Source organism: Bubalus kerabau, chromosome 2 (assembly GCF_029407905.1).
Source record: "Bubalus kerabau isolate K-KA32 ecotype Philippines breed swamp buffalo chromosome 2, PCC_UOA_SB_1v2, whole genome shotgun sequence".
Taxonomy (NCBI): Eukaryota; Metazoa; Chordata; class Mammalia; order Artiodactyla; family Bovidae; genus Bubalus; species Bubalus kerabau.
The window spans coordinates 30,821,184-30,835,497 of record NC_073625.1 but is presented as its reverse complement, the minus strand read 5'-3'; the positions used below and the strand labels follow the sequence as shown (position 1 = coordinate 30,835,497).

General features: G+C 48.5%; 1 protein-coding gene across 1 annotated transcript in view; it reads right to left on the bottom strand.

Moving 5' to 3' along the window:
• The window catches only part of ENPP6 (ectonucleotide pyrophosphatase/phosphodiesterase 6), an 81,025-nt gene extending 67,397 nt beyond the window's left edge, over positions 1 to 13,628 (bottom strand). The window contains exon 1 of the mRNA XM_055567434.1: positions 12,988 to 13,628. Within this exon, the coding sequence (XP_055423409.1) occupies positions 12,988 to 13,228 (241 nt within the window). The 5' untranslated portion in view covers positions 13,229 to 13,628. The remainder of the gene's footprint in view (positions 1 to 12,987) is intronic.
• Positions 13,629 to 14,314: the final 686 nt, after the last annotated feature.

Below are 14,314 nucleotides of genomic sequence, written 5' to 3'. Positions count from 1 at the left end.
ATGTGCCTGGCCGGCCAGCAGGCCCCGCGCTGGAAGAGTGGACTGAAGTCGATCTATTAATAATAAATAGTTCCTCAAGATTAGGCCTTGAATTGCTCTCTGGCTGCCCTTCTTTCCTTGCCATGGTTCTATGCGGGGATTTCTCCAGTGAAACAGAGGGGCATGGAGTCCATTAGTTTTTTTTCCCCAAAGAATTATTAAACTTTGTTCCTCCGGGAAATTGGTAGTGAAGGATGTGATTTTAAGTACAACTTTCTGGCCGAGGTTTCTAACCCCCTCCCCCCTCACCCCGCTCCTGAATCCTACCTCAAACCAGGTGACTTTCCCTCTTTTTAAAATCATACTCTGGGGGCTACCCTGGTGGTGGCTTAGTGGTGAAGAATCCGCCTGCCAATGCAGGAGAATGGGGTTTGATCCCTGACCAGGGTCAATCTCACAAGTCGGAGCAACTAAGCCTGTTGGACCACAACTTCTGAACCTGCGGTCTGCAGCCTGGAGTCGCTACTTCTGAGCCCACGTGTTGCAACTAGTGAAATCCGCACACCCTAGAGCCCGAGCTTCACGACAAGGAAGCCACTGCACTCAGCCCGCGCACCGCATCTAGGGAGTAGCCCCTGCTCACTACAACTAGAGAAAAGCAACGAAGACCCAGCACAGCCAAATATAAATAAATAAAATTATTATAAAAAAGAAGATGATACCATTTTTACAGGGTCTCTGGTAGTCCTTAAAAAAAAATCATAACTATGAATCTTAACAGGGCAAGGCGTGGGGGTAAAAACAATATTCATCCTTTGAAAAGTAAGTGTATGGCTGTCTGGCTTCAAATGCCAACCACAGCTGCAGTGCCCTTTGGGTTCAGTAGTGACGGTTGTCCAGAGGGCGCACGGGGCAACACCACCACTCTCTTCCCTTTGACATGCATCAAGGTTGGAAAGTTCCAGGGGAAACAGACCAGAAGTGGTCACAGCAGGGGACGACACTCCTGGCAGTCCAGCGGTGAACCTTCTGCCCTTCCCGTGCAGGGGGCACGGATCTGATCTCTAGTTGGGGAACTGCGATCCCACATGCTGCTCGATGCAACGTTGAGCCAAACAAACAATAAATAAAAATGTTAAAAAGAAGAACTCATGTTTTAAAAAAAAAAAGAGACACGATCATGACAATAGATAAGACAGAGGACCTGTCACAGCATTTAAACCTACTTCTTGGAGCCCTCAAGCTCAGGGGAGCTTCTCTATAGCTCAGTTGGTAAAGACTCTGCCTGTAATGCAGGAGACCTGGGTTCGATCCCTGGGTCGGGAAGAGCCCCTGGAGAAGGACATGGCAACCCACTCCAGTATTCTTGCCTGGAGAATCCCATGGACAGAGGAGCCTGGCAGGCTACAGTCCATGGGGTCGCAAAGAGTCGGACACAACTGAGCGACTAACACTTGGAGCCCTCAACCCCTCATTTTTTTTTCAGGAAAGAAATTTGAACCCAGAAAGACTTTGAAGCCACAGGGTTTTGAAGCCACCAAAGCCAGACTAGAACTAACACCTCTTGCTTCTAATCTATCACCCTTCTCACAAAGACGTCACCAAAGACAGAGAGGAAGTGACCGGGCCATGCCCAGGGTGGTCAGCACCAGGGTGGGCGCCCAAACACGGAGAGAACGGGGACTCATGTGAGGGGACAGGCGGTTACATATGGCCTTGACCGGAAAGACTAGAAGACATGGCAAAGTCAAACACAAGGCAATCTTGTTTTGGCAGAAGCACTGCCTTTTTATTTCACGTTACTAAGAAATTCGTATTCTGCTGACCACAAAACCACCTGAGGTGGAAGCCGGGTAAAAAGGATACCTTCTACCTCACACCCTTCACCCGAGGGAACTGCTATTTCTGAAAACTTTTCCAGACTCCTGGTTATAAATGACTTAAACTCCCAAACCTAAAATCTCTTGGGAAGAAGACAGAAGTTGTTTTAAGCCACCAGAGCGCTGCAGTCCTCCCCGGTTTGGAATTTAGCGAAAAGGTTAAACCATAAGGAATTTCCAATTGGCTATCTACTCACTTCTTAAAATATTTGACAGAGTGAGCAACTTCACTTTCACTTTTCACTTTCATGCATTGGAGAAGGAAATGGCAACCCACTCCAGTGCTCTTGCCTGGAGAATCCCAGGGACGGGGGAGCCTGGTGGGCTGCTGTCTATGGGGTCGCACAGAGTCGGACACGACTGAAGCGACTTAGCAGCAGCAGCAGCAGCAAAATACTTAATTATACACACTTCTGTTTTGTGTTTCGGAAACCTATTCTAAACTGGTGTGGACTGGGGCTGGGGAGAAGTAGGCTGTCGAGCTGTGTTTTAAGCAGTGTTTGCAATGTCCATTTGGACTTTTCATCCGCTGTGAAACTACAAAGCTCCCCCATGATGGCCTAGCCGGGGGGCTGCCTTTCTGTAAGAAGAGGGGGTGTGATGGCAAAGAGAATTTAAAAGGAAATGGGCTGAGTATTGAGGATAAAGCAGTTTACAGGTAACTTTAGTGAAAATGCTCGTTGTTCAATTGTGTCTGTCTCTTTGTGACCCCATGGACTGCAGCCCACCAGGCTCCTCTGTCCATGGAATTCTCCAGGCAAGAGTACTGGAGTGGGGTGCCATTCCCTTCTCCAGGGGATCTTCCCAGCCCAGGGATCAAACCCAGGTCTCCAGCATTGCAGGCAGATTCTTTACCATCTGAGCCACCAGGGAAGTCCTAAGAAACTCTAAAACAAACACAAAGCGATGCTTACTGAGTTCCTACCAAGTGTCAGGGTCCATGAGACACTTGACGGGGAGGGCCCGGCCCTCACTGGGACCACCAGGCCCTCCCAGGCCCCAGAACCAAGTGTACGAACAAACACCTGCTCCGCGGTCACTGAGACGGCCTGGGTCAGTGTCCCAGATGTGGCTTGTCAAAAGAGGCCTGTTTAAGCCATGCCGTACAACTGTTCAGCCGTGGCCGTCTGAGATAAGTAGCTAAGTGTCTGAGGTTGAATCCTCTCTTTTATACTCAACCCCAGAAGCGCTTATTGTTCGTATTGTCCATTGAGACACACAAAGGAGGGTTTAAAAACAGAGTTGTCCCTGAGGTTCTTGGTCTGGAAGAAGCCTGGAAGGGCAGGGACACACGCATTGTGGAGTGTGTGTGTGCAGGCGTGTGTCGTGTGCATAACAAATGCAGCTACAAGGTCTCTGGCTGAGGGGCAGACGCTTGGATGGCCGCAGGACAGCGCTGCGCTGAGAGCCACTTCCTTGAAAGCGGGAGGTCCCAACACGAACGCAGGATGCCGTACTCCCAGGTTCTGCCAGCCTGGGGCTCTGTGAGCTTGAGTAAGCAATTTCATATCGCTTAGCCTCAGTTTCCTCAGATAGAAAACCAGGGTAACCATGCCTGCCTTCCAGGGTTGTCTGAGGATGGCCTGAAATTCAATTTGAAAGCACCTAGCACTAAGTGCTGTAGACACACACATGTAGAAATCCAGTAGGCGTTTGGGAAATGTACATTCTGTTCCCTCTTGACTGAATCTGGCTGCTTGTTACAAAGGAGGACAACAGTCGTGCTGCAGAGACATAGGCCTCCATTGTCATCAAAGATTCTGACTCCAGCAACCAGAGGCAGCGTGACGAAGATGCCGAGGGACAGATGGGGGGTGCAGAGGTCCTCTGTGCTGGTCCTGATTTACCCATTTCCTGGCTAGGTAACCTCATACTAACTGCTTACCCCTCCACCCAGACTTGAGTTCTCTCATTTGCGAATTTGCCCTTACATAGCTTCCAAGGTGATTATAAAGACCATTTGAAGGTATCAAGATTAGAAAGGAAGAAATAACTGTTTTTATTTGCAGGAAATAGGATCTTGTCGATCCTTGCGATGCAGAAAATCCTGAGGAATCCACAAAATTCAATTAGATCTAATAAACAAATTCAGCAAGGTAGTGAGATACAAGACCAACACCCAGAAATCCACTGTTTTCATACACTGCAAAAGTGAAATTAAGAAAATAATTCCATTCATAATAAAATAAAAAATAAAATGCCTAGAAATTATTTAAAAAGAAGGGAAAGACTTGTGCCCTGAAAATTATAGAGCGCTGTGGGAAGACTTTGGAAACTGAATGGACATCCCATGTTTGTGATCAGAAAATTTAATACTGTTACATTCGTAATATGCCCTAAATTGTTGGATAGGTTCAACACAACGCCTAACAAAATCCTAGCTAGAGTTTTGTTTTTTTTCCCCAGAAATTGAAAAGCTCATACTAAAACTCATTTGGAAATACCAGTGATTCAAGATAGCCAAAACAATCTTCAAGAAGAAGTACTAAGTGGAAAAACATACACACCCCAACTTCACAACTTACCACAAAGCTACAGAGATCATGACAGCGTGGTCCTAGTATCAGGACGAACATAGGGAGTTAAACTGAGAGCCCAGGAATAAACTCTAACATTCGCGGTGAGTTGATTTTCTACAAAAAATGTCAAGAAAATTCAGCAGGAAAGAAATTATTATTTCAACAAACGGTGCCAGAACAGTTATCTCACGCCACACACAAAAATTAGCTCCACATGTATCGTGAGCCTAGATGTAAGAACTAAAAGTATAAAACTCTCAGGAGACTAATGACCAGGGCTGAAGTCCTAATGCCTTAGGACTGGGTATGTGGTCCAGGACCTTTGCAAAGTCACAGAGGAGGAAAAGAGGTCACACCACCACCCACCCAGTAGAGATTGAAACTGAATCCCCACTGAGCCCAGTGGGAGGGAGGTCAGAGTCAGATTGAGATTTATTTTTTTTTTATTGCAGTAAAATATACATAATATAGAACTTACCACTTGAACCACTTTTAAGTGTACAGTTCAGTTTTATGAAGAACATTCACCCTGAGTGTGCAGCCGTCAGCACCACCCATCTCCAGAACTTTTTATTATCCCAAACTGAAACTCTGCCTCATTCAACATTAACTCCTTATTCCCCCAACCCCTGATAACCACCTTCTACTCACTATCTCTGTGAATATGACGATTCTGGGTACCACAGGTAAGTGGAATCAAACAATACATCTCTTTTTGTCTATGGCTTATTTGACTTAGAATGCTTTCAAGTTTACCCAGAGATTTCGATTATTTTTTTTTAAAGAAAATCAAGAAATGCACAATTTATAATACACTAAATGGACATGAGTTTGAGTAAACTCCAGGAGTTGGTGATGGACAGGGAGGCCTGGCGTGCTGCAGTCCCTGGGGTTGCAAGGAGTCGAATATAACTAAGCGACTGAACTGACTGAACCAATATACTCAAGTTTGTGAACTTGGATCCACTTTACATACAGATGGACTTATTCATTTTCCCCTAATTCTGTCAAATTCTTATCTAATCCTGAAATTGTTTTTCTCTCTGATCCTCCACATTCAATTAGTCTTGCCAGTTCCCTATCAGACCCCTGACCCTAGGTCCACTCCGGAGACTTGACTCCCAGGCTCTTTAACTCTCCCCTTGGTCTTGGACAGCCTTGTCCAAATCCACACAGCTCAGAAATATCAGAGCAATTGTCTCAAAGCCTAGCTCTGCTCTCCAAATGCTCCATCATTCCCGCCTCTGCCCCTTGGCTTGAGTGATGCCAGTCACCCCCCACCCAGCCTTTTCTCCAGGTTTCAACTCCTCCCTCAAATCCTGGTGGCTCAGGTGATAAAGAGTCTGCCTGCAATGTGGGAGACCTGAGTTTGATCCTTGGGTTGGGAAGATCCCCTGGAGAAGAGAATGGCAAGCCACTCCAGTATTCTTGCCTGTAAAATCCCATGGACAGAGGAGCCTGGTGGGCTACAGTCCATGGGGTTGCAGAGAGTTAGACACGACTGAGCGACTAACACTTTCACTTTCCCACGTCCTTCAGGCTTTACTCAAATACCATCACCTCAGCAAACCTCCTCAGAAGTGGTCCCCACAACCCCTGTGCCTGTTCTGTCCTGGCCTGTGACTCCACACACACTGAGTTGTTCAGCTTCCTTATAAGTTCATCCAAGACAGAGGACACGTCCCTTTGGAAGAGCAGTCTCACCTGGAAAACGTTCGCATAGCCTGCATAAGGAGTGATCCTACACGAACATACATTATGAATTTATGTCAAAGTTACATGTTGCTGTAATAATTACCAGATTCAATAGTAATTAGTACACTGTGGTTCAGACAGTAGGTGGTCCAGGAGTCAGCAAATGAATGAAAATGGGCTCTCAAAGCACTACCCAGCTCTGAAATGTGACCATCTGTGGGTTAAGGATGTATGGGGGGTGGGGGCATCTTACTTTGGCCTGAAAGAGAAAGATGGGTTGGAGGGCAGCTGTGGCCGGGCTGGGGTTGAGGCCGGGGGGTTGCAGGGAGGATGGGAGTAGAGCCCTTCCAGAAGTAAGAAGTGATATCAGCCAAGGGAAGGACAGGACATTCTGGGAGAGGCCTTCAACCAAAATGGGGAGGTAAAGAGGTCACTCTCCAGAGTTCCATCCCCAAAAGGGTTTCATGACTGGCTGACCAAACCCCAGTGATCCCTGCATTTGAAGGGTAGGAACCAGTCTGTGTCCACTGATGGAATCTCCCGAGGCGTGATTCACCACGCAGCTGGCTGGTGGGTTCAAAAGTCCAACAGGTGGTTGAGAATCGGATAAATAAAAAAGGCATTTTTGTTTTCATTGGACTATTTTAGCTTTCAGCAGCTGTTGACACAGTCTGAGAGTGAACTCTCTGGAACATGATTTTCCTTCTTATCTGTTCCATCAGAACTCAGGGAGGTTATTTGAGGCTCGTGAAGAAGAGCAGCCATCCTCCTAGGATCATCCAGACCCAGGGAAGTGGGGAAGAGAACTGAGCTGAGCCCCAAACACCCCCATCTCCACCCCCACCACACACAACCTTCTAGAGGCTTCCACCTCCCCCTTGACCAGATCTTGATGAAATCTACACAGAAGGCTTCTTTGGATCCCATCTCTACTTCAACTTACACATCTCGGCAGATGTTCAAGAGGCTGAGGGAGGAAGCAAAAGCCGTCCAGTAGGGAAGCCTCACCAGGACAGAGTGGAGTGCTGAAGGGCGCCAGCCAAGTGGCAAGCACGGATGAAGAGGCAGGAAGGACCAGAAGCGATGGCTCAGCTTCCAGCCCCCTGTATCTGAGGGAGGCTGTCCTTTTGGCTGGGACGCTCTGCTCTAGGTCCCACTTGTCCTGGCACTGCAGGAGCGCCCCTTCTTACAGGCAGGCACCCAGGGGGAATCACTTCCTCAGGGCGGGAAGGATGGGCAGAGCCCCTCACACAAGCCTGTCTGCGATTTCAGCCTGGGCACCTCTCATCCAGGTGCGTGTTCCCTGCATGACTCCGTGACCCAGCTCTTAAGCCCCTTCTCCTCGTAGGGAAAGGGCCAAAGACAGGAGGAGGTCACGATCAAGCACCAGATCCGACACAGGACCCAGAAGAGCCCCAGACCTGCCCCGGGGTCCCCGCCTGGGAGACCATGGACACAATGGCCTTATTCAGGGATGGGGACTCTGAAACCCGAGTAGGTGTTGTCGAAAGGGTCTCTGAAATAAACGTTGACCTGCTGACTCAGGCTCCCTCTGAATCCATTTGAAGTGTTCTTTAACCTGTCTGTGGCAAAGCAGTCTTAACGGAGCAGCCTAGGCAGCAGCCTGCGGTCCCATCGGTCAGCAGCGGGGAGAGGAGAGTGAGACCGGAGACCCACCTCGGGTGGAGACCGCCTGGTTCCATGTGGGGAACCTCCTGAAGGAGGGTTTGCTGAGCTCAGAATCAAAGGCTTTCAGCACGCCTTCAAGCTCTGCCACCAACCTCGCCAGCCCCTCCTGCTGGGAATGTGTTTCTTGAAGCCAGACGAACCCCTGTAACAAGAGCGCCCTGGCCTCACCGTGGACGCCAAGAGAAACAGGCTTTTCGAAAAGTGGCACTTCAGTGTAGACAGGTCTGGTGGTGGGAACTGAAATAATGACGCGCCAAGAGAGATTACTTTTGTAAATTCTGGGAATGTGCTTTTTTCCTCCAGGTTTGAGCCTCTGAGTGCTCCTAACCAATTCGGCCACCCAGACACCTCGCACACCCACTCCTCAGCATCCACTACACATACTTAGTTTTAAGTGGAAACGTGAAAGGATGTCATTAGGTGTCTCCGGGAAGTAAGTGACAAAATTCAGACAAAAGTTCATGCAGTTGAGAAGACAGATTTAACTGTGTGTCTGTGAGAAATATCCTCTACCAGCTGCGGGGCAAGTAGAAAGACAAGTCCATGTACGGGGGTCCACTGGGACCCACAGGACCAATTTCTTGCTTGGACTCCTATCATTTTTCTACACGTTTTTGGAACCCTCCTTCACCCTACTGTCTTTGATCCCCTCAAGGGCCAAGTCCAGGTGAATATCCTAATTCAACCTGAAATCTAGTCTGATGAAAACTGACTTCATCAAATAAACAGCTATCCAAGCTTTCCCATCTCTGCTCATAGGAGCCCGAGACTTCTGAATTTCTTGTAGCCTTGGAATTGACTCAGGTTCTCTTCTTCTTAGCTCTTCCATATTCACTCATACTCAGCAAGTTCTGCTCCAAGGGCATGCCTCAAATTCAACTTTTCACTTACAGCCCATTGTAAAGAATAGATGCTCAAGGTACATCGTTGCAGCACTAGTTACTATTGTAACTAATGTTGTAACCAGGACATGAAAGCATCAACATCCATCAATAGAAGAATGGATACATATATACAATGCAATATATACTCAGCCACAAAAATGAACGAGACTGTAGTGATGCGAATGGACCTAGAGTCTGTCACACAAAGTGAAGTAAGTCAGAAAGAGAAAATCACATATCCTGTATTAACACACATGAATATATATGGAAGCCAGAAAAATGGTACAGATTTACCTATTTGCAGGGCAGGAATAGAAGCACAGATTCAGAGAAGGGACATGTGGACACAGAGGGGGAGGAAGCATTGACACATATGCAATTGCATGCGTGCTCAGTCATGTCCAACTCCTTTTGACCCCACGAACTGTAGCCCGCCAGGCTCCTCTGTCTATGGGATTCTCCAGGCAAGAATACTGGAGTGGGGTGCCATTTCCTTCTCCAGGGGGTCTTCCCAACACAGAGATTGAACGTGCATCTCCTGCGTCTCCTGCATTGGCAGGCAGATTCTTTACCAATGTGCCTCTTGGAAAGCCCAATGTATACACTAGCATGTGTAAAATAGATCCAGGGGAGGGGAGGCCAGGGATCCTGGAGGCCAAGCCCACGCTGCTTGTGCTGGAGGCTCGCAGAGACCCCCCAGGTGAAACCTTGAATTCTGCAGAAGGTTGAGGATGTGGGCTTTTTTCAAAACTTGATTTCTCAAGTACTATCTGCATTGATTTCCTTTGGCCCAAGTGACAGCTGGTTTTAATTTAAATCAGCTATTTTCTTGAAAGCAAGGGAAAGCTTACCTTATCCCATAATCCCTCACTCCAGAATGTGGGGCCTTGCAGTCTGGGAGGAATTCGCTTCAGGTGGCATTTCTAGGAGGGCGGTCAGAACTGTACCAGCACAGATATTAATTCTAAGTAGTTAAATTTCTTGGTTTTGCCTTGATTCCAGTAGATGATTAATCAAGTGCCTTTGTCCAGGCTCCGGCTGCCTCCTGGTCATAAGGAGACCTCTGTCTGTGGATCCCGGGTCACACGCACCACCTTCGGGACATGCCAGGACTGGAGTCAGCGCCGTGCTGGTTCCTGTGTGACATCTGGGCCTCTGAAGCCTGCCCTCCGATCTCAGCCCTGCCACTGATGCCCTCAGGTGTCTGGAGGGAAGCACGCAGTCTCCCAGCACTTTATTTGGTAGTTCAGTCAGTTGTGTCTGACTCCTTGTGACCCTATGTGGCCCACCTGTAGCCCACCAGGGTCCTGTGTCCATGGGATTCTCCAGGCAATAATCCTGGAGTAGGTTGCCATTTCCTCCCCCAGGGGATCTTCCCAACCCAGGGATTGAGCCTGAGTCTCTTCTATCTCCTGCGCTGGCTGGCCAGTTCCACTGCTGAGCCACCAGGGAAGCCATATTTGTCCTGCTGCAAATACATTTTGGGCTTCCCCGGTGGTGCTAGTGGTAAAGAGTCCTCCTGCCAATGCAGGAGATGCAAGAGACTCAGGTTCGATCCCTGGGTCAGGAAGATCCCCTCGGGGAGGAAATGGCAACCTACTCCAATATTCTTGCCTGGAGAATCCCATGGACAGAGGAGCCTGGAGGGCTACAGTCCATGGGATCGCAAATAGGCAGAAATGACAGAGCACACGACACACGCAGCACACACAGGCCTCCCAAGAGGTGCCAGTCCTAACCTTCTCATTTCATGCCTGCTGCTGGCAGCAGCTGAGATTCTGGCCTGATCAGGACCCAGGAACTAAGGAAACCAAGGTTCAGGGCACTGTGATGACTTGTGCCTGAAGTCTTCCCGACCCTGCGAGGACTCCTACCACAGCTTCAAGCAGCTTCTCTCCCAGCTTCAAGGCCAAGTTCATTCCAGTAACCCATCATTCCTCATTATGCAAAGAGAACACCGAGGGCTTTATGTCTCATGGGCAATAATTCATGTAAGAAAGTGAGATCATAGTCCGTCTTAGGAATTCTGAGGACCCTTAAGACAGTGTGTATTTCGGTACAGAAGGGATCTAGCGTGATTCTTTTGTTGGTTCATGAAATGCTCAAACGCTCAAACCCTAAGTGCACTTCCCAACAGATATATCCTTCCTTATATATATTAAAAAAGAGGAATTTTTCAATATCAGGTGGAAAAATAAGCACAGACATTGAGGGAAATAGTCTAGATTTCACCCTGAGTCAGTTCCAGGGCAGTGGACATGACAGCAGCCTCACGGCCGGCACTGCCCAGCCCATAGTCCTGCTCCAAGCCTTACGTCCACTCAGTGTGTAAAAGACAAGCCACACCCAAGGACATCTGCACATGAACATATGTTGCGGGACACAGCCTATACATAATATTGCTTCCATAAAGTAAAAAACGAGGCGGGGGCTTCCTTGGTGGCTCAGTGGTAAAGAATCTGCCTGCCAATGCAGGAGACACAGGTTCAATCCCTGGTCCGGGAAGATCCCACGTGCCGTGGGGCAACTGAACCCATGTGCCACAACTGCTGACCCTGTGCTCTGGAGCCCGGGAGCGGCAACAACTGAGCCCCAGTGCTGCAACTCTGAGGCCTGCAAGTTTGAAAGTAAAGAAGATCTCTGTCAAACATTCCTGGGATCTGCACTGTCCCCCCATGAAAAGAGCCCTTCTGTCACGACTAGACCAGAGACTAGACTACACCCACAGCCTGACAAGAAAGTGTCTGCGTGACTAAGACTTTGTGCCAATTAGTCCTTGTGGGGATATCAGGAACGGGGGCTCTGACGAACAAAGGGTCGTGTCACTGGCTTGGCTTCTCCACGGAGAATGTAATGGTCCCTTTTTGCTCCCTGGAGTCTGGCTTGCTCAGATTGGATTTTGTTCATCTTTTACTGAGACTGAGAAAAGTTCACGTGGCAGTTTGTGAATTGAGTCTCCCGGCAAGGCTCTGAAAGACAACTGGTGTGGGGGGTGGTCTGCGGGTGTGAAAACCCCGGACGGACGGAGTGGAAGCCAGGCTTGGACACACAATAGCATCTATGTGTGGCCCGGCAGCCAGCAAGCGGCTTCCTTCCCTGCAAGGGGAGAGCCGTGCCAAGTGAGGACCAGAAGATCTTAGAGATGCTGATCATTTGTCTGTTGGAGGGAGACGTTTTAAAATGGGCAAATAATTTCCTTGCTGTGTGCAGTCTGGATTTTCTTTCCTCTCCATGCCCTTATTTCTAATTCCCAAACTCTCTCCCCTGCTTCATTTTATAGCATTTTTATGCACACATGCATTCGGTTTCCATGTATGAAGTCAGACAGCAATTTGTCTTTCCAGAATCCTGGGGCTTTGCTGTTCTGTGAAGATCCATAATGAGATACCAAAGTTCTCATTCCCTTCCTGTTAACATAATTCATGGAGTTTTTCCCTATGCTCAGAGCACAGAGCTAAATCCTACATAAGCATCATCAATAACAATGCATTCTTACCAGTGTCCTTGGACAGTTCACTAAATTCTTTCTGAGTGCCTCTTGCTGGCCCTTACAATGGTTAACTGGTAAACAAACTGGAAGCTAGGAATCCCACTATGCCATCAGGATGTACATTGTATGACACAGATAGAGGATCAAGTTCATGGAATCACATTCGGCGTGCCTGCAATCCCAGGTGAAGGTCATCTTTAGGCAAAAGTCAGCTTTCCCAAACATTGGCCCAGTTTGGGTGAGCTGGGGATTTGGGTTTTGTTTTCTTAACAGATGCTAGAAGTTAAAAACAGGAATCTGAACTATGCGTCAATTTTTTCTTCTCCATGTCATTTTACCTGGCCCAAAAAGGCAAAAGAAGGAGCAAGTAGTGTTGCTAAGTAATACACCCTGCATCCAAGTCATGCAGGAATCCCACGTGTAACTTTCATAGCCCAACAAGCCAAAACAGTTCCAGGATGACAGATGACTGCAGAGTAAAAGGGACAGAAGGAATTTTATCCAAACGAAGACCTGTTGGCTTTTTAAATTTCAACTTAGAAAATACAGAGTTGGCTAGAATTTTTAATTTGCAAAACAAATAACCACTTTAACCATCATCTAATAGTAGAGTCCTCTGTTCTCCACGCTGCGAAGCCAAAATAGGTCCTAGGGAATAACTTTAGGAAAATAACAGATTCATGCACTCACAAAAAAAGGAACCTCAGCTGAGAACACACACTTCTTGCCTATCCCTGGGGTCCCCAAAGATGAAGGCAGACTGAACCTTTAAATACGATTCTAATGGCAGGAGCTCACTGTTCCTGATGGACTCCAGCCCGCCCTCCGCACCCAGAGGACAGGGTACTCACCGGTCATGAGGCTGTAGTAATTGGGATAAGAGAGAGTGGGAAAGTCCGGGGTCAAGTAATCCACTTTGACCCCTCTGCTCACAATCTCTTTGAACCCAGGCAAGGACTCCAGGGCCTCATCGCTGATGTAGTCTGCTCGGAAGCCGTCCAGCAGAAACACCAGGAGTTTCCGGCGGGCCGAGGCTGGCTGTGCCAGGCTGAGCACGAGGGCCAGCAGGAGGACCCCCAGCTTCCCTGCCATGCTGCCAGGAGCCTGCCCCAGCCGAGGACGCAGAGTCTGCCGCTCTTCTCTCTTCTAGGGGCTGGACCTTGACTACTGGCCTTCCTGAGCCAAGTTCACTTTCAGAATTTAAAGGTACAGCACCCCCTTTTAAAAAAAACGTCTAGGCTCACCCTTTACTAGCGCGTCTGGAGATGGACTCCTTCAGAGAAGTCAGGTTCCCAAACCACCCGGAATGAATACCAGGGGAGAGAGAGAGAGTGTAACCCGTCAACCACAAAGGGGCACTTGCCATGGGTGCTTGCCATCTATTGTACCTCTACAATGGTGAAGTCACGTGAAGCTGCAGCGGCTGACCTCTGACACCCTCCCCAACCCCCACCAAGGAGCCTAGGGTGGAGGTTAGGAATGAGGCACTCTGTATACCAGGAAACTGACACGGAAGGTCTTCGGATGATGGTCAGATATTTTCAGGAGCTGGTTTTCCCTCATATCCTGTTGTTTGCTCATATCCAGAAAAGCACTAAAATCTGTCTGCTAGTTACTGTATCTCGTGACTAGCAGAAGCACCACAAGAACAGAAGAAACTCTACCAGAAAAAAAAAAAAAAATACGTGCTTGATGGCATGTACTCCCCCTTTGCCAGAATCACATATACACTGTCCGTCCGCCCGACCTCTCTGGAGCAGTTTCCAAGAGTTATCAGAGGCGCTGTCTCCAGGCTGTCGTCCTCATTTTACCCCAAATAAAACTTAACTCACAACATTCACAGTGAGCATCTTTTTTAGTCGACAGTTATGGAGACCAGCGAGGAGCCCCAGAGAGGACTTCCCTCCTTCCCCTGAACTCTACGAGGAACCTGAGCCTTGGTACCAGCAGCGGCCCCTCGAGCCCATCCACCTCCTCAGGGAGTGCAGACAAATTTGGGGAAGTCTCTTTTGGTTCTAGGACCTCCCGTAGTGGCTGAGGATCCTGAGTTCTTGTTTTTTTTAATATGGGGAGAGGGACCAGGGACCTGCCCACTGACCTTGCTATCGGCCACAGGCCCCAGGTCTCTGGGGACATAGTGCGGACAGCACTCACTGGGACCAGCTCCCTCCATCCCCG